This window comes from Aythya ferina (genome assembly GCF_964211825.1).
Source record: "Aythya ferina genome assembly, chromosome: 8".
In the NCBI taxonomy this organism is placed as follows: Eukaryota; Metazoa; Chordata; class Aves; order Anseriformes; family Anatidae; genus Aythya; species Aythya ferina.
The window spans coordinates 32,734,245-32,752,431 of record NC_140304.1 but is presented as its reverse complement, the minus strand read 5'-3'; the positions used below and the strand labels follow the sequence as shown (position 1 = coordinate 32,752,431).

The following is an 18,187-nucleotide window of genomic DNA, read 5'->3' as shown; positions in this document are numbered from 1 at the left end:
TTCTGTGCTGATAAGCGCTTTCTCTATTTTTTGTGGCTGTAGTTTATGTGATGTTTGCTAAATCCTCAGCTCACAGATGGTGGACCCCAGAATTAAAGCAACAGCTTTAAATAAAGGAATTAAAATAACAGCTTTAAAGCAACAGCTTGTGTCCCTGCACAAGCAAGAGGTTGTCAGCCTCAAAGGATTAAACCTTATCACAGAGAGGGGAGGATGTGCCTGAAATTCATATGCTTACATCACTGTTGTATAACATGAACACACTGAAGACCAATTTAAATTCATTGAAATGAGGGTCCCATATCCAGTCATACTGACAGCAGGGTGTGTTGCACAATCTCAAAAAACAATTAAAGCATAAAATAGCTTCTAGAGTCAGACAACAGGTTTTCACAGTTTAAAAGCTGCTTCGCGCTTTCCCCTAGGATCACCATCTTGCAAGCAAGGAGAACTGTCGGTGCAAAAAGATACTTGGGTAGCTGGGTAAGAATAGCTACAGGTGCGATTTATGCTTAAGAAAGGAGAAAGCAAGTTGTCAAAAGGAAAAATCTGCTTTGCTAAGTGCTGCTGCAGAAGGGTTTGTTATACCTGGAGAGTTTAGCATATGTTAAAGAAGAAAGGAAGAAATCACATTTTCGTAACGCACAAGGTGGCCTGGTTCCTGCCACCCGCGGTTTGTTTCCCAGAGCCCCACGTGCTGCGCAACAGCCAAATTGTCCTAATGGGGGTGAAGTGACAGAGGAGATGAATGCCTTTCCCTTGAGTCATTTTCTGATAAAGACACATCGCTTAGCTGCAAGATGACAAACTATATGTTCAAAGTGACAAATCATTTAATTAAAATTTACAAGCGGTTAAATACTGTTTGACCCAAATGGAGGCAGTTATCATGAATCAATTCATGGAGGAGGAACTAGGCTTCCCAGCAGATCGATAGCTCACAGCTACAGTACCTGGACAGTCTCTGCATTTCTTATGTGTTAAGAGCCCTTTTGCTGGCTGCTGTGCAGTCTAGCTCACAAAAGATCTCAATCAAGTTGAAAAGTAGTAACAATTTTACTTAGGCAGTGTTTGAACACTCAAGTTTCATGAATAGTTAATGTCACATCATGAGTTCAAGAAAAATGGTCTTCTATCTTAAGAGCAAATAGCTCAACTTTTGATGAGTTATGTTTTTTTATTGCATATACAGGCCAGTGGAAATTGTAATCATCTTTCATGAAAAGGCTCGACAGTTTTTATTATAGGAAAGTAAGGGTGGCCATTGCATTTACTAACTAACGTAGTAATGTGAAATTGCCAGGGTAACACACTTTTTTATTTATGCTGCCAAGCACATAATGTTCTGGTAGTTTCATAAAAATATATATTAGAGGAATTTCACATGCCAGCAAGCTGTAGATCTCTTTTATGTATATGACTTATCCAGTGTCCTTCAATTTAAGACATACCCCATTACAAAGAACAAGATTAAGCAGTATTGACATACAAGACAAACTCAAGAGATAATACTGGTCTGACCAGACATAATTCAAAGTGGCACTGTATTTAAACTCTTTTGGAATTAGTAAACAGTTTGACTTTGCTATTTATTTCATCCATCACCTTATTATAATGAGAGCACTATTGATGATTGATTAGATATCAGCATGGTTCAGCAGTAGACTTCCATGAATTCAGGGGGGTTTAATTCACCTGTAAAACCAGAGCAGTATATACACTATGCAGAAATACGACCAAGAGAAATCCCAAAGAAGTGCTTGAGAAATTCAGCAGAATAGATGAATAAAAAATAAATCTTTAGAAATCATCTGACAACTTCCCCATTGGAATATTTGTTTAAGGGTTGTCAGCTCCTCCAGCAAAAATGTTCCTTTTTCATACACATTCACCAAAAAGGCAAGAAATCATGTACTAACCTGTTAACTCAATATCCTTTGTCAAGATCAGAAGAATGATGTTCAAATTGTCCAGAAGCTGTAAAGTTCAGTGTAACAAAATTGTCATTCGCAATGTTATATGACGTAGCCTGAATGTAGCAGAACCAACAAAATCTTAATGATATATGAGGACTATCAAAGGTTGCCACTGAATACATAGATTTAATATGCTGCTTAATTCAAAAGCTTATTTACAATGTCACGCTTCATATTGAGGAAAATGATTCTGACAACCAATCATTTAAAATACAGAAAGAATGATTTACAAAAGGTCAGAAGTACAAATATTTTACATATTAGCTACTATCAAATTCATTTCCTCTAAAAGTTAGAAGGATCAGCAAATGTCTTCAAAGCTATTTACAATATTTCAGCATAAGACCCAACCTCTAATTACCAATATAAGTCATAAATAATTGTCAAGTATGCAAATGAACCCAAAAAATCTATCAAATTAAAGTAATTAGCTCCCAAGTCAAATTTTTCTGTCGCATTAAAATGCTTTTACTTTTCTTAAATGTGACATTTAAAAATGAAGGCAACATTGTCAGGGAAGCAGTTATTGTAAGCTGTCAAAATTACATGCATAAGTACCCAATTGCACATGCCATGCATATTATTTCAGAAACAATCTGACTGTCTGTGTCTTGGCAATTGGCTTTATAACCCATAGCTGCTGGTACAGCACCACACTTCTGAACTGGGCCCATTTATCAAACCCGGACCCTTGCAGGAGACTCAGAATTGCCCACTTTATATGAAGATCTGAGCGTGGTTATCTGGCACAGGGAGCAGCAGTTCTTGGCCAGGCTACCCTGGAGAGCCTTTCAGACATGGTGCTTTGGGGTCTGGATGGGAATGGGTCCCCCCACGTGAGGGACCACAACGCAGATATGGGGGAGCAGTGTGGGGCAGCTGGCTTGCTTGTCCCAGTGCTTTCTCCAGCACTTTTCTAGTTGTCTTCTCAATGGCATCTTCTCCAAATCTGCATTTGCCATGTCCAATGGAAGGCCATGACCATCCAAATCCATTTAATTTTGGATGTCCATAACAACAAGAAATTGTAATTTATTTGTTCCTTTCCTGCAAGTTTCCTCAGAATGATCCCTTTCTATTGCCATCCCATTCTACCTCTGTAGTTGTTGCTATTCTGCATCTGCCATTCAAAAAAAAGGGATCTAGACTCAAAATTACAAGCAGGTTTTGTGTTTCCTTTACCATGGCTGTGGCAGGAGTGACAAGGGCGAAGCATGCTCCTGGTGTGCTCTTCCCACAGGGGTGGCCCCGTGCTGCCGACTCCTCCTGAGCACAGCAGCACGCTTCTCGAGCATGCATCTGCAAGGGAAGGCTTTCACAGGGGGAATAACACTCTGGTAAGACCTGCAGTTGAAAGCTATAGTGTATCTCTTAAAACATAGAAATGTATGTCATACTTAGCATGTTAGCAAGCACATCGGTCTGCTGAGCACTTTTGTGAAATAAGAAAGAATTGCTTACTTTTGAATAATGAGAAACATGTATGCTAAGACATTGGAATAAATTTTTGCAAGCCTAAAATAGTAAAAGAAAAAAAATGAAAAAAAAAAAAAAGCAAAAGTATCAAATAGAAAATGTGTCAATAAAAAAAAAATAGCGTACATATGTGCATCAGAGACAGTGTGTATGTTGTACTGCAGGCATACAAAAAGTCATCCTGCTGTAAGCAAATCTTGGAAGACAACTGTGACATCCATATTTAATGACTGTAGTGGAGCTCCAGAACTAGGTAGCCACATGCATTACATGGGCCTACAGTACATGGTACCTGTTATTGCCTAATATATTAAGTTTTCACATAAATAAGTTCAATAGAATTAGTTCTGATATCAGTTACAAGGAAGAATTTTCAAGTAATGAAGGGCTTTAGTAGACACATCATTTACAGAACTGATCTAAAAGTGTTTGTTCATTCTCAACAAAGAGCTTATTTTCTCCAAAATCTGAGGTTTTGCACACATAAACTACAGAAGAAAAAAAAAAAAAAAAGTGGTTTTCTTCCCAAAGCTGGGGCAAGAAGGACAGTTTGGGATTTGTACATCTCTCTTTTGGATTACAGCTGAAAGTATGCAATAATTAAAAATAGTCCCAGTTCAGTATGTAGTCAGAACTTGTGTCTGAGTCCATACATTTCTCAAAACCAGACATGTAGATATCTCTACTGATGTCTTTTTGGAAATCTTGGGACATATGATGAGGAAGTCATCAATTCTGTTTGCGATTATCATGCACTATCCCATAAAAATACAGCGCAGGTACTCCTGCATCAGACCACTCAGACTGCTGCGCAGTGATGCCGTACATCTCTACATATACACACCAGCACATTTTAATTCTGACGTCATTATTTTTTACCATATTCTCTCCTAACAGCTAGAATATGCTGTTCTGAGCAATGAACAGCTTTCTTGTAAGCGAAGTCAGACCCAAGCTGTGTTTCCTGGCTTTGTTGACCACACTGATGTTATTGAATTATTTTTCTGCTGGCAGATAATAGGATGCTGTATGTTGTACTATCCAGTTTACACAAGTCTGTATCAAGGTGTCACCCTTCCTCTATAAAGCAGTAGTAATTCTGAAAGGCAGTGAAACAACAAGCAGTCATGTCAAATTCTCCATTCAAGGAATTAATGCTTTAGCCAGGACATTTAGTGAGCTTCAGGCATCTACCAAAGTGCCTGGTTGGTGAAACCAGCCCCCAGCCAAAGGCTGTGGCATCACGGCACCATCAGCCGGGTTACACGGGGGTCACTTTTATTTCAGGTCTGTGCGGCTGTGTTTCAGCCTAGGAAGCACAGCGCTAATGGAGACATCTGCGATTAGACTTAGCTTGAGGGACTTTGGGGTTTTTGGCAGAAAAGGGTTTTGTCTGGGGCTTGTTTTCTGCCTAGACGTGCTTGCGGACAGGTTACACATCTGAAGGCAACCTCGTGGCCGTGCCTGCAGCACCAAGCTGGGCAGACAGCCAGGCCTTACCATCCCCTGACTTCTGTTTGAATTTTGAATTGCAATTCTTGCCATTTCGAGGACCAGTTTTATTAAATAAGCCTTGTATTGTTAATAAAATCCTAGCCAGTGTTTCTAGCTCATTAATATGCAGTATCAGATCGTATAAAAATGACTATCAAGCTGTATTAGGCTTGCATTTATTCAGCTTTTCTCATATATGCTCCGAAGCGGCAGGGTGGATCTGATTCCAGAAAGCACTCTTCACTTGGCCTTTGGGCTAGGCAATAACTTTTATTTGAAAGCAAAGTTATTTGAGTCACAGAAGGTAACCTTTCCAAAGATATTACTGCTGAAATAAAACAGGAAATAATATTCCCCATCCCCCCCAAAAATCTTACTTTTTTTAATAATACCTTGGGTATATTATTTTTAGCATACCTGAAGAAGGGGAGGAAAGCCAGGCAACCTCAAAGAAAATGGAAGTCAGGTTTTATTTCAAGACATAGAAACAATAGAGCCCTTTGACTTATTAACAGTTCCAAGGAGGGAACATCTGTGATAATTATAGCCCTTTGAAATCAGATACCACAGAGAAATGGGTTAAAACTGCAAGTCAAGTATTTGAATCTGGTTTTGATCTTACTATGTAAAAAGAAAGAGGAGAAAGAGGACGGGGACTAGAGGAGGGTGCCTACTCCAACCACACTGCAGGTGCCTGTGGGCACAGGCAGTGAGGACTGCGAGGGGAGGCTGCCCTCCGCAGCAACACACGAGCATCGTCAAGCCAAAGATAAATTTATCCCGCAAACAAGAGGACTCCTACCCATTCCGAAGTGCAGCTGTAGAAGAACTTTCCATGGCTTGCTCCCGGTGGAGGAAAAGTAGCTGCTTGTATGATAGATCTGAAATTGTTTTTGAGGGAAATCACCAGATACGTGCAAGAGCAGAGCTGGATGTGATAAGACAAGAGGCTAATTGCAGATTCTACAGCTGTGCTCATTTTTCTGTGAGAATTAAATGTCTGTTTAAAGTTTTCTGCACATATTGCATACAACACGCATGTCCTTAAGGCATAGGAAAGAACTTGGAGCCAATTTCTAGGGAAGGAACCGGAGCCCCAGTACAGCCCATGCACAGACTGGGGAGCTGGCTCCGAGAGCCCCCGGCTCAGGTGGCTGATGCCTGTCTCTGCCAGCACCCACTCTTCTTTTCTTCCTGTGGAATATGTTATATCTCAGGTTCTAGAAGAGAAATGAATGTTTCAGTCACCTCTACTTATGCTGTCTTCCTGGAGTTTTTTAAAAGGCCTGAAGAGAACACCTGGAAGGCTCTCTTCCCACCAGCAGGAGTTGGATATTTAGTGTCAGTTTTGACAGATATTTGTCCACACTGCTCTTAGATCCAGCAATGACCCAGATTCCTCACCCTCCCCACACAACCCTGTGCTGAGTTTTCCTTCATAGCTCTTCTGGCCCCTACCTGCTGCAGCTCAGTCCTGCTGCAGACACGGGAAGTACTGCCTTACCTTCTCCAGGGCAATCTTCATGTACATGTATATCCCATCAATACTCTTCCTCCTCCTCCTCCTTGGCTTTTAAACTGCCCTGCTATTCCAGCCCCCCTCGTGGCTGAGATGTTCTCCGTGTTCCTCTCGGGGCTGTGTCCAGGCTGTGTGTCCGTCCCTGAGGTGACCCATCTGCACAAGACACCAGCTGCCTCGCTGCATTGCCTGCACTTCTGTTTACACATCACAGAAAATATTTGTCCTCTCATGGCAAAATAGCATCGATGATTCACCGAAATCACAGATGCGTTTCTGAGGAATTGTCAGAGTCAAGCCTTGTGCTTCCAGTAAGCATGCAGTTGGCTATTTTTGTTAAAGTGCAGGTGTTTTTTGTTTGTTTGTTTGTTTGGGGGGATAATTAAATTGAATGTTTTCTGTTTTTGTGTGTGTGTGTGTTTGTTTTTACTAAGTTTAATTCACTATTCACTAAGTTTAATTTGAATAACCCTGCCTTCCAGGATGCTCGTGGCTCCTTCCCCTGGCAGCACATGCAGCTTTGGCACCTGGAGGTCCATGCATTAAAATGCCAGCTCAGGTGGCCCTGGCACGGTCTTTGTGTCAGCGCTAGAAGAGCAAGGGCGTGTGATTTAGGACTTGCCCACATTGCTGTGTGTTCCTGCTTCCGAGCAGCTATGTTCAGGCTCAGTCTGCCTGGAAGGCAGCGAGGTGTCAGCTCACTGCCGTCGATTACCTGCTCTGCTTCACTCCCCAGACAACGCACTTGGCCATTTTCTTCTGTCCCCTTTCCTGGTTAGATGTGGAGCCCGCGTGGTTGCACGGGTTCATCCCAGCACAGTGGCTGGTACTTGTCTGTCTGCCAGAAGTGGTTTCTGACTTTCGAGGCTGGTGTACATCAGAAATTCTCAAATTCTTGAAGGACATTTCATTTGTTCCAATACGAGTGCACAGTTCATCTGTGGAAAGAAATTTGAGATAACTTGAATATAAAGGTTGATGTATGAAGCCAAATTTTATTTGATTCCTTCACAGTAATTTTCCTCATAAATACTTCTTGGTATTAAGAAATATTACTTGCAGTAGGAATGGGGTATGTTAGGGCTGTACTATTTTATCCTGCTAAACATTAAGGCAGTCTGTGCTTAGTGCCTGCTTCGTTTATCCCATTAATGTATTAGCAGGGCTCTTTTCCTTTGCATTATTTAATGGAAGGTTTTTTATCTGAAATGATCAAATCCATCTGTGTCTAAATGAAATTCCATTAAAGATACACCGTACAACAATGTAGGAGGGTTTAAAATTGTTTTTGTTTTTGCAGTTGCAACAAAGGCATGTCTGTAATATCCGAAAGATTAGAGTGAGCCTGCTTTGTCTGAGCAGCACTGTTTTTCTGATTTTATGATACCCAGCGACATTTGCTTGAAGAAAAAACTTGATAGACAGCAGCATGTGGGGAATCTATTATTTACACTGATTATCTACCAAACAGGCTTGTGTGTTAGGGCTGCTATTGTTAAGAGTCTCTCCAAATCACCATTGCCCATTTTTCCTGAGTTATCTGAATCCATTGTAAACATTTAAATGTGGAGTAACAAAAAGGGTGCGTGCCTGGCCCCATTGAGAAGCCCACACTTAGAAGCCATGGAGTAAGAACAGCATCAAGACCATATAATTAGAGTGAGCAATAACTATGGGGATTTTAGGTACCACTGCGTGATAATTGCTTTTAAACTGGAACTTTTCTGTTGGCAACCATATGCTAAAATTTAAAATGCAAGTTTGAAAACAAATCACACCTAGGCAATAAAGTTTTAACAATACCTTTTCATTGTGAAAACAGTCGCGGTGTAATTGTGCTTGCATTCAATGTATTCCAATGCAGGAGGTCGGGTTGTGTCACGTTTCTTAACAATTTGACGGCGTGCTTAAAAGATGCTGAACAGAAAATGCTCACAGCCGCGGTGGGTGCTGTGTGTTACAGCAGTAGCAGGTTGGTGCCGAGCTCCTTTAGGAGCACACGTTGGCACCGATGCCCAGGGCGCTTCCTCTGCAGGTGGACGGGTGATGGCTCTGCAGCCAAGCGCTGTGCACCGGGGTGTGTAACAGATTGTATGGATCATATGGATTATAAGTTCCGTAACAGAGGAAGTGTCCAAAATCGAGGGTTTTTAGCTATACAGACCTTCTGTCTGATTATAAGCTATGCCATGTGCCTTCCTCCTTAGAAAGGGTTTTTCTTCTGATATGTGAAATGCTCTTCAGCAGTAGCATCCATTTAATTGGAATGAAAAGGTTATCTTACCTTCTCTCAATTAAGTTACCCAGATTTTGCCCATCTGTCTGTTACTTTACTTATGATCAAACTACCATCATTTTTTTAAGTACTCATTATCTAGAAAACTTACTATTTATAAGTTAGAAAATCTATAAATTTGTCTTTCTCTAAAATAATGCTACTTTTCCTACATCAAATGTTTTACTATAAATAATTGTCAGATTTAAACCTGCGTTTCCACAGGAAGAGTCACTGACAATTTGGAAAATTAAACATTAGATTTTTTAGGGTTCCAGTTGTTATCACAGCTGTTGGCAGTGGGCTGTCAATAGGCGAGAGGCTGCAGGGAGGCTGTTGACCCAGGTGGGTTACCCTAAAAGGCAGTGAAAATGGGGAGATGCAAATAGGAGACAGCAAAAATGCTGAAGGCAAGCAGATCGGGCAGCCCCTTGGCACCGTCAGCACCCACGGGGCATGGCTGCTGCCCACCAAAGCTCTTCCCAGCACCAGGGTCACATTTCCAAACACAGCTCTGCCAAATTGCCGGGTACATCTCTGACTGCATCCTCTGCCGGAGCACGGGATGCTGCACGTACCAGTAGGTCTGCCCTAGGCACTTCTCAGAAGTTGCTGACTTTGGAAATGCTTTGTTCCAGAGGGTTATTTGAGAGCAGAAATCAAGACAGTTAGAAACCTTTTGCACGTAGTTAACAACCTCCATCAGTCATGGTTTTGCTTTCTCTATCACCTTAATGAAACACAGCTGTTAAGTGTTCACTAAGGAGGTGCAGTTTTAACAACTGCAAAATGTGTCAGGCATGCCCCAGCCCATTAATGAGCAAGCAAAAGCCATCTTGCTTAAATTTTACATTACTGTGTATACTTTTTATCTGCTTTCAGGTCAGTACTTCACCACTGACAACATCCAGCGTGAATTATTTGTGGGTATCCGAGTGGGAGCGCTGGGAAGGGCAACTCTGCCTGCCGCAGGGGGCAGGGAGGGGATCGCACCTGAGCTCACACCTGGCTGCTGCCCCATGGACCTGGCTCTGCACAGCCAGGGAACCCGAATTCCCAGGCAAAGATCTCCTCGCTGATGAAGTTACAATGATGAATCGCTGAGATAATTGCCATGCTTTGATTATTCCCCTATCTTTTTAGCCCTGTAAATATAGCATTTTATATTGGAACTCAGTCAGAAGTATCAAGTACCGGTATCAAATTAGATACAGAGCATGTTGCAAATGGGGTCCTTATGACTGAAACAGGAAATCCTAAATTATTAGTGTTAGGTCAGAAGTTGGACTCGATGATCTTGAGGTCTCTTCCAACCTAGAAATTCTGTGACTCTGTGATTATTTTCTGTGTATTCACTAAGATACATGCAAACATACATGGGGGTAATATTTCATTTTAAAACATTGCTGATGGCATATTGATCCCAAGTATTTACCAAACTAAGCTTTAATATTTTAGTGCAACAAATAGTTGTTTTCTACTTTCACAGTTAGAGCAGTAATCTTGTATTCTTTGTCTTCCTATCTAAAAACACAAAAATGCTGCATTATTCATTTAAATTAGAAATAAGGAACAAATCAGTATAAACCATTCATTTTTTACCATTTCTTCATCTAACAGCAGCTTTGTGCGCAGTGTGGACGAATAGGACCTGACAACTGCTATCATTATCAATCCTCTCAGTCTCTTTGGGGTTCAGCTTCTGAATCTTTCTGCCAACACTCACACTTCAGAGAATGACAAAGCCACTCCATTAAGGCCCTCGCAGTCTGTGTCCTCACAGCTCTGTGTCAGAAGAAGCTGAAGAAGTTGAGTAAATCCATCCAGGCAGAGTTAGCTGATAGGCAACCTGTGCAATATTGCTTGCCTTATTTCTCAAGTATTTTCATGTATTTGTCTCAGCAGTGCTAAGTGACTCCTGCCTACTAAATATATGAAGATGAAATTCTACCCCTTGACCTGGAGAATGGCTGTGTGGGTGTTAACAGAGGACCAAATGTGGCTGCTCCCTAGAGCAGAGCAGCGTATCAGATGTAGGTGAGGCTGCAGCGAGGTGCAGTCCCCAGCATCTTCCTCCCTGCTCCTGCCATCACCCTTTGTAAGCAAGAACTGAGACAAGCGACCGCTGCGTGTAGGCAGGAACACGCCCAGCAGAGTGGAGCCACCTCATCTCGCAGTCTGTCGTGCCCAGTAATGATGTTTGTCAGGCTCCGTGAGCCATTACATGACATGTTTTTCACTTCTCTGAGGGGTAGGGCTGCACCGCTCTTAACTGATCTCTTCTCTTGACTCCCATCACTGTGATAAGCAAAACATTTTGACCATACATCATTTATAAATAATCTCTTGCAAATGTATGCCTTTATTTAAAATATAAGCATTTTGCATTTCAAATGCGTTCTGGGGATTTCGGCCTGTGCCGTACGCAATGTTCCTCTCTCATTAAAATGAATTTCGGTGACTCATAGCAGTGACACAAGGACATCAGAGTGGAGTGGACCTTCTGAGTCATCACCTCCAGCCCCCAGCCACCACAGACACGGGCTGAATGCCGTTCCACTTTCCTAAATTACCAGCATTTCCCAAGCAGTATCATTGTGGTCAAAGCTCTGCTTAATCAAAGTCTCCATCTGGCAGATACTTTGAAAGGTTCAGATTTATCAATTTAACTTAACCAGTGAATTTTCCATCACTGTAGATTTCCTGCCTCGAGAATGATTGCATTTGCATAAGACTAGACAAATTGGTGTCCTTGCTGATTCATTGCTATACACAGCTCTTGGGTTTTCTTCTCCCAAGGTCAAGCTCCCTGCAATCCCGTCTGGCGTGCAAGGCACAGAGCACGGTTTCTCTTCTGACAAACATTCCTTTGGCCAAAACACTCATGTGCCTGCTCTCACACTCTCCTAGCAGATTACCTCTCCTATCACAAGTCATTGCTTTCTAATTCAGTCTTTTATAGACTGCCGGCCTGCTCCTCCAAAGCCATAAATCCTCAACTAACTTCAAGTGTCACAATATTTAGAGATGTTATCTGTGGGACTCAAGTGAGCCTTCAGAGTCCCATTATCTTACAATCTTCTCTTTTAAAAAACATTTTTGACAGCCCAGACTTCTTCGTCTTTTTCTTACTGCTTTGACCTTGAGTTACTTTATCCCTGTCTTCTCAGTATATTTGAAATTTTGCATGCAAACTATTCAGGCTTTCTTCATGCAAACTATTAAGGCTTTCCTATAATAAATCATTAACCTGAATATAGTTAAATGAAATGCTTATTAACTTCTCTGTGCATAATCCATTTAACAGAATTACTCTTGCTTATTCAGACAACCCAAAGAGGTCCACGCTTTTGTCTACAAGGCATCACAATTAAAGCTTATAATTATTTCTGGTTAATGCAGTCCTTGGTGTTAGCAAATGTTGGTTTACACATATCAGCATAGTACTTTTCCTAATCTCTTGTGTTAATTAGAGATAGTGATATAATATTACTTTGCTCTTTTTTATTCACTACCAGGAGAGATGTAGGAATATAATCCTATCTGTGTGAAGAGTACGCTTAAACATTTTCACCACTGCTAAGTGTTATAAACCGTTAGGATGACGTGGAATAACCGGTAACTTAGGAGGAAGGAGTGCGTGCACTTGGGCGGGCGCTGTGGTGGTCACGCTGCGGGGCCAGGGCCGGGCTGGCAGGGGCCTTGCCTCCTGCAGGGTGTTTGGTTCAGGTCAGTCAGTGAGAATGGAACCACTTTATTGAGCAGTGCTGATAGCACAGGGAATTACTGAGCAAGAGCAGAATTACTGAGGCGAGAGCAGAAGCTTTCTCCATTTGTCTCTGTTCCTGCTGTAGCTGGACGGGCTGCTCGCACAGGTCTGAGGACTATTTTAGTGTACTAAGGGCCCAAAGGTGCTCTAAGGACCCAGTGCAATACGTGCACACTAACCCAGTTCCTGCAGCCCATGGCTGTGTGCAGATACTGAGGGCTGCTCTTGGCACGCGTGGATTCCTGCAGCCCCAGCCACTGCCCAGCTCCTGGCAGAGCTCCCGCAGGACACGGCAGCAGCACAGCACAGAGAGGGCAGGCGATGCTCCTGGGGACATGGAGAAGCATGGCTGGTGTTGGGAGTCCTGGGAGAGCCACGGGACGAAGGCGGCCTGAAGGGGAAACCTGCAGGGCAGTGGAGAAGCCACCTCCCACGTGCTGTGTGTCTTTTCCAGATTAGGAGTAGTGTGGGAAAAGCATGATGGAGCTGGTCTGAAAATTCAGTTCAAAGTTCCTGAACAAGGAATCTGGAAAATTATCTTTGATTAATCTAACAATAAAATAAATTACTATCCCTCAATGACTGAAGCAGACATGTTTTAAATGTATTGCATCTTGTAAACGCTGGATGACATTATATTCCCAAACACCAGCCTTTTCATCAAGCTCATTTTAATCTTCTCCTAGATGAGAATTCACTTGCTTTCATGGTACCTCTACCACAGATTGGAGCAGAATTTGCACTGCCAGATCAGCACAAGGGGAACAAATAATCTGACCTTGGTTTCTATTGGAGACAGTTACCAGGATGTTGTTCTGAACGAGTCTTCAGACAGAGCAGTAATCCTCTGCGGACCAACTGCTGCCCTCCTACTTGCTCTGTGCTCCGGAGCTTCGTATGCTGTGAAATCAGATATAAACAGAGTGCTCCACTGTAGTGGTAGTAGGAATTATGGAGGTGTCTAGGATAGCTGCAGACGTAATGAGGGAGTCCAATAATCCATGCTTTTATTTAATGACTAAGCATACGTACCTCTAGCACTATCTCACTGTAGAAATATAAAGACTGCAAATATGTGTGTGTCTGTGTGCATAAAAAAAATGCTCAGTGCTAAGATCTTAATGGGAAAAAAGAAGCTGTGAGTTTTGTGCTATTTTCAAGCATTTAAGCCTTTTTGCTAATTTCTAAACTTTTTTTTAGAGTGATACAGAGATCCCTAAAAAAAAACAGGATGAAAAGTAACCAGTCCAAGTCCAAAATGACCTTGCCTGGCACTGCATAGCAACGATAATGAAAGCAAGGACTTTTTTTTACTTACCAAAAATGATTATTCATTCTAGATGAATGGCCAGGCAGATCATACCAATAATTTTTAAATTTCAATAGTAATTTTGTTTTCTGTACAACGTTTGTAACACATCACAAGAGATCTACAAAATTGTATTAATATTTGGGAACAAAAATTTCTTTTGCCACCAAAACAATCCAAGTGACACAGGAAAAGTTAATCAGAATACCAAGGTGAGAAAGTAAAGAACTGCAGAAACTTGTTACATATTCAGGAATTTTTATGAGCCAGGCATGCCATTTTAAACGGTATGCCACAGCATACTCACTATGACATTGTAATTGATGCCATCCGTTTGGCACCAACAGTGAGAGGCAGGCATCTGCTTATAAATTCTCTTAGCAGCCCAGAAACACTTGGAGATTCCCAGAAGCCACATTAAAGTGGAGATGCACAAGAGCCTGGCAGGATTTCCAAAGCCGTGCTCTCCATCGGCAGCACCCCAGCAGCCACACAGGGGTCCCCTGGCTGGCACAGCCCTGCAGGGGTGCTGGCCCGGAGCTGCAAAGCATGCCCTTAGAGCACGCCCAGCAATGCCAGGCTGTCTCCACTGACAGCTGAATCAGAGGGCTGAAGCATCACACCGTAATGTACGCGCTGTGCTTCTCATCCTTTGCACTTATACTTCAAGTGTTTTCCAGCTGCCAGTTCCAGTTTGGTGGGTGAGGAAAAATGGCCCAGCTTTTCGAGCCTGCCTGTCTCTCCTGTGGTATGCAGCTCCAAAAAACAGCCTGCAAGGCCAATTGCTGGTCAGATTGCCTGTAGGCATGGCATGGATTTGGGGACTTTCCACAGTGAGAGCACTGCCTTTGGGGTCTCTTCAGGCCTTCGTGGACCAAAACTGAATAGCTCCAGTTTGGTTTTGTTTTTCTACACTGAATACCACTGCAACTCTAAGGAAAACTTTATCCATTGGATTATTATTGGCAGCGCCTAGTGACAGCAGGCTTACACCAGCTTGCCCTCCTTAAAAAATGTGAAGAAATGGAACAGGTATTGGAAGGGCTGGGGAATAATTTTAAGTGTTGGCTTCATCTCTCTCCCAGCGCCAGTCCCTGTGAGCTGGCACAGGAGCACTGGCTGGGGTTCCCCATGGGAACACAGCCCCCCCACCGTGTATTCAAATTCAGTCCCTTACACTTCTCCAGATTTCTTTCTCCTTCCGTTTTCTATCACATCAAATGCTTTTGGTTTGTCAGCTTTGGGAGACATAATTCTCTTCTATTATTTACACAAGTATATGTGTTTTTCCCATTAATTCACCTAACACCTTTGTGCTGAAACGATCCAGATATGATTTAATAAGCTTTACAAAGATAGTGGTGGTTCATATGCAGGAAATCAGATTTACATAATTTTCCACTGGCTTTTAGAGCCACTGAAGTTCAAATTATCTTTACTTTGGGAAAACTCTTTTAATATGCTAAAACAAAATACCACCTCCACTATGCTTGAGCTTGGTATCATGGTTTTTCTAATACATCAAATGTTTTTTTTTCTGATATGTTAAATGTTGGCTTGCCATGCAGGTTTATCACAGAAAGAGCCTTTTGAATGAGAATGGGAGTGCCCAGTCCTGTAGTTAGTCATGGTTGCAAGTCATTAAACTGACTGAAGGTGAAACTCTAAAAGCAAGAACTAATTTGGTTGTCGTTTTTTTTTTGGTTTGGTTTACACACCTGACTTTGCAGAGTGTAAGATCAGGTGCGTCTGTGGGCTTTAGTGCTAGATAGAAAGTGGGTGAGCGGCAGAGGTAATGTGGTGCTCCCGGGCTCTGGGCAGGGTGTTTTACCGTCCCTTTTCTTTTCTGCTGTCTTGTATTTCACAAGAACAAGACCATTGGTTTCTGCTTCAGCCTTCTCCTGTGCTGCCCAGAAGGGCCAGCACACCGGCTGCTCACGGCGGCTGCAAACGGTTGTCTGTCTCCTCACTGTTTTCTTGTATTTTAACTCTTGTGCATGCATTTACTGTAATACTTAATTAGTTGTTCGAGAGAGGCTTTGTATTCAAGCAAGTAAATACAGTTTCATCAGAGACTGACAATAAATGTGTATCTCTTTGGCTAAGCAAAACTTTCAAACTTTGGCTCCAAAAGTTAAGTAGAAAACAAGTTGTTTTCCAACAGAGCTAAATATATTCACCTCTCATTGATTTCAGTGGAGATTTAATGCTCAGTAACTTAAAAACAGATAAATTATTCAGATGTTTAAACATGAAGCACTCATTTAATGTTAAGTATTCACATTTTAAAATGTTTGCATTAATAATGTTTTGTGCTCTTTAACACAACAAGTAATAGTCAGTGAGCATTGTCATGGGAGGGTTGTCTACTTTTGCAGCCCTTTCTCCTGTTTTCAGAAGAAAGCTTTTGCTGCTTTATATGTTATCGTAGAGGAAGTACTGAATTATAAGTATTTGGGGTTTAAGAGTAGGAATTTTCCCTTAACCCTTTTCTTTTCTCTTTGCAGCTCCCAGTACAGCCCAGTATGGGATCACCGGTGATGCCGAAGTCCTGTTCTCCTGCTGGTACCTTGTGTTGACACTGTCCTCTCTCACCAGCATATTCTACCTGAAGAACATCATTCTGCACTAAATGTAAAGAACCCTAAAAGGCTTTTAAGGATTCTCTGAAAGTGCTGATGACTGGATCCAATCTGGTAGAGTTTGTTAAAAGCAGCGTGGGATATAATCAGCAGTGCTTACGTGGGGATGATCGCCTTCTGTAGAATTGCTCATTATGTAAATACTTTAATTCTACTCCTTTTTTGATTAGCTGCATTACCTTGTGAAGCAGTACACATTGTCCTTTTTTAAGACGTGAAAGCTCTGAAATTACTTTTAGAGGATATTAATTGTGATTTCATGTTTGTAATCTACAAGTTTTCAAAAGCATTCAGTCATGGTCTGCTGAGTTGCAGACCGTAGTTTACAAAAAAAAAAAAGATAAAAAGGAAAAAGAATATTGCAGTAAAAATGTGCTTCTTTAAGGCTGCAATACAACATTCAGTACCCTTCTTTAAAACATTCTATCCACATTTACACATAATCTTTTATTTCTTTTGATAAAAAAAAAAAAAATCAATATTGCCTTCAAAATCTCTCTTCAAAATATTACACATATCTAGATTTTCTTCCAGCATGATATTCAGGTTTCAAGAATGAGCCTTGTATTATAACTGCATTGTGCAGTACTGCTTTTTGTTTTCTTCCTTTTTTCCTGCAAATTCAGCATGGGTGTGCCTTCATAAAACACTACTTTCCTCTTCCACTCCAACAATTTTGGAATGTGTTTTGGGAAATGCTAAAGCATCCTTTTGAGCATAACAAATCTCTAACTGAGGATGAAGGTGCTATTGGCTAGAAAGAAAACCTCCTCTCCCATCTCCAGTGGGTAACGGAACTGCTTCAGATGTATATTTTTAGGCAATCAGTGAAGGATAGCACCAATTCCTTTTATTTTTTCCTATCTATTAAGCAGTAGATGGTCTCTGTAAAAAACTAGTTTTCCCATTACAAAAGAGAACACAAATCATTTTGAAACATCTTTTGAACGTAAGAAGGTTTCTCTTAGTTATTCTAAATCAGAATTCTTAAATGGCTGTAAATGTGAGAAACTGAATTGTCCCTTTTATATTCCCGGCAAAAAAAAAAAAAAAAAAAAAAAGTGAATTGGTATTTTTCTTGCACTTAATTTTGTACTGGTTTGGCTAATTTAGCAATGATAAAGGATGCTTTTAAATATTAGATATCTGAAAATACATAAAGTATCAAGCAGAATTTTATATATATATAATATATATATAAAATACATATATATATTAAAACAAGGTTGCTCTAATAATTGTACTGAATTGCATGCTGCCGTCAATGATGCATCTTTACAGACAGGACTTCATTACTGACATACTAATACTGTACAAATAGCTTACCACAGCAGTTTAGTTCTCATACATGATTTCCTAGGACTGCAGTCTATCGAGATAAGACTCTCATTAACCTCAATGAAGGATCAAGTTTCAAAATAGCATATAACATTACTATTTTTTCTAAGCAGCCCCATACTGCATCATTGCAAAATGTTGCTCACAGTTTACAGCTGAATTTAAAAATGCCATCCGTGTAAATTGCTGGGACATGACTGTGTCCAGCAGCCTTTGAATACAAGATCTCCTATTGACAACAATAATAAAACCATTATCTATGTTATTATTTCCCTGTTTCGTATGTGAACTCTAATAGGTGACACAGTTATTATAAATATGACATTCTTTCTCCTAACAATAAGGCTTTGTAGCTAGCAATACCAGATGAGTACTGTGCATATGCAGCA

General features: G+C 41.2%; 1 protein-coding gene across 2 annotated transcripts in view; it reads left to right on the top strand.

Annotated features, from left to right (window-relative positions):
- Nucleotides 1-16,863, top strand: part of NEGR1 (neuronal growth regulator 1) — a 238,574-nt gene extending 221,711 nt beyond the window's left edge. For both annotated transcript variants that reach the window (XM_084527909.1, XM_084527908.1), the window contains one exon: nucleotides 16,326-16,863. In XM_084527909.1, the coding sequence (XP_084384035.1) occupies nucleotides 16,326-16,450 (125 nt within the window). In that variant the 3' untranslated portion in view covers nucleotides 16,451-16,863. The remainder of the gene's footprint in view (nucleotides 1-16,325) is intronic.
- Nucleotides 16,864-18,187: the final 1,324 nt, after the last annotated feature.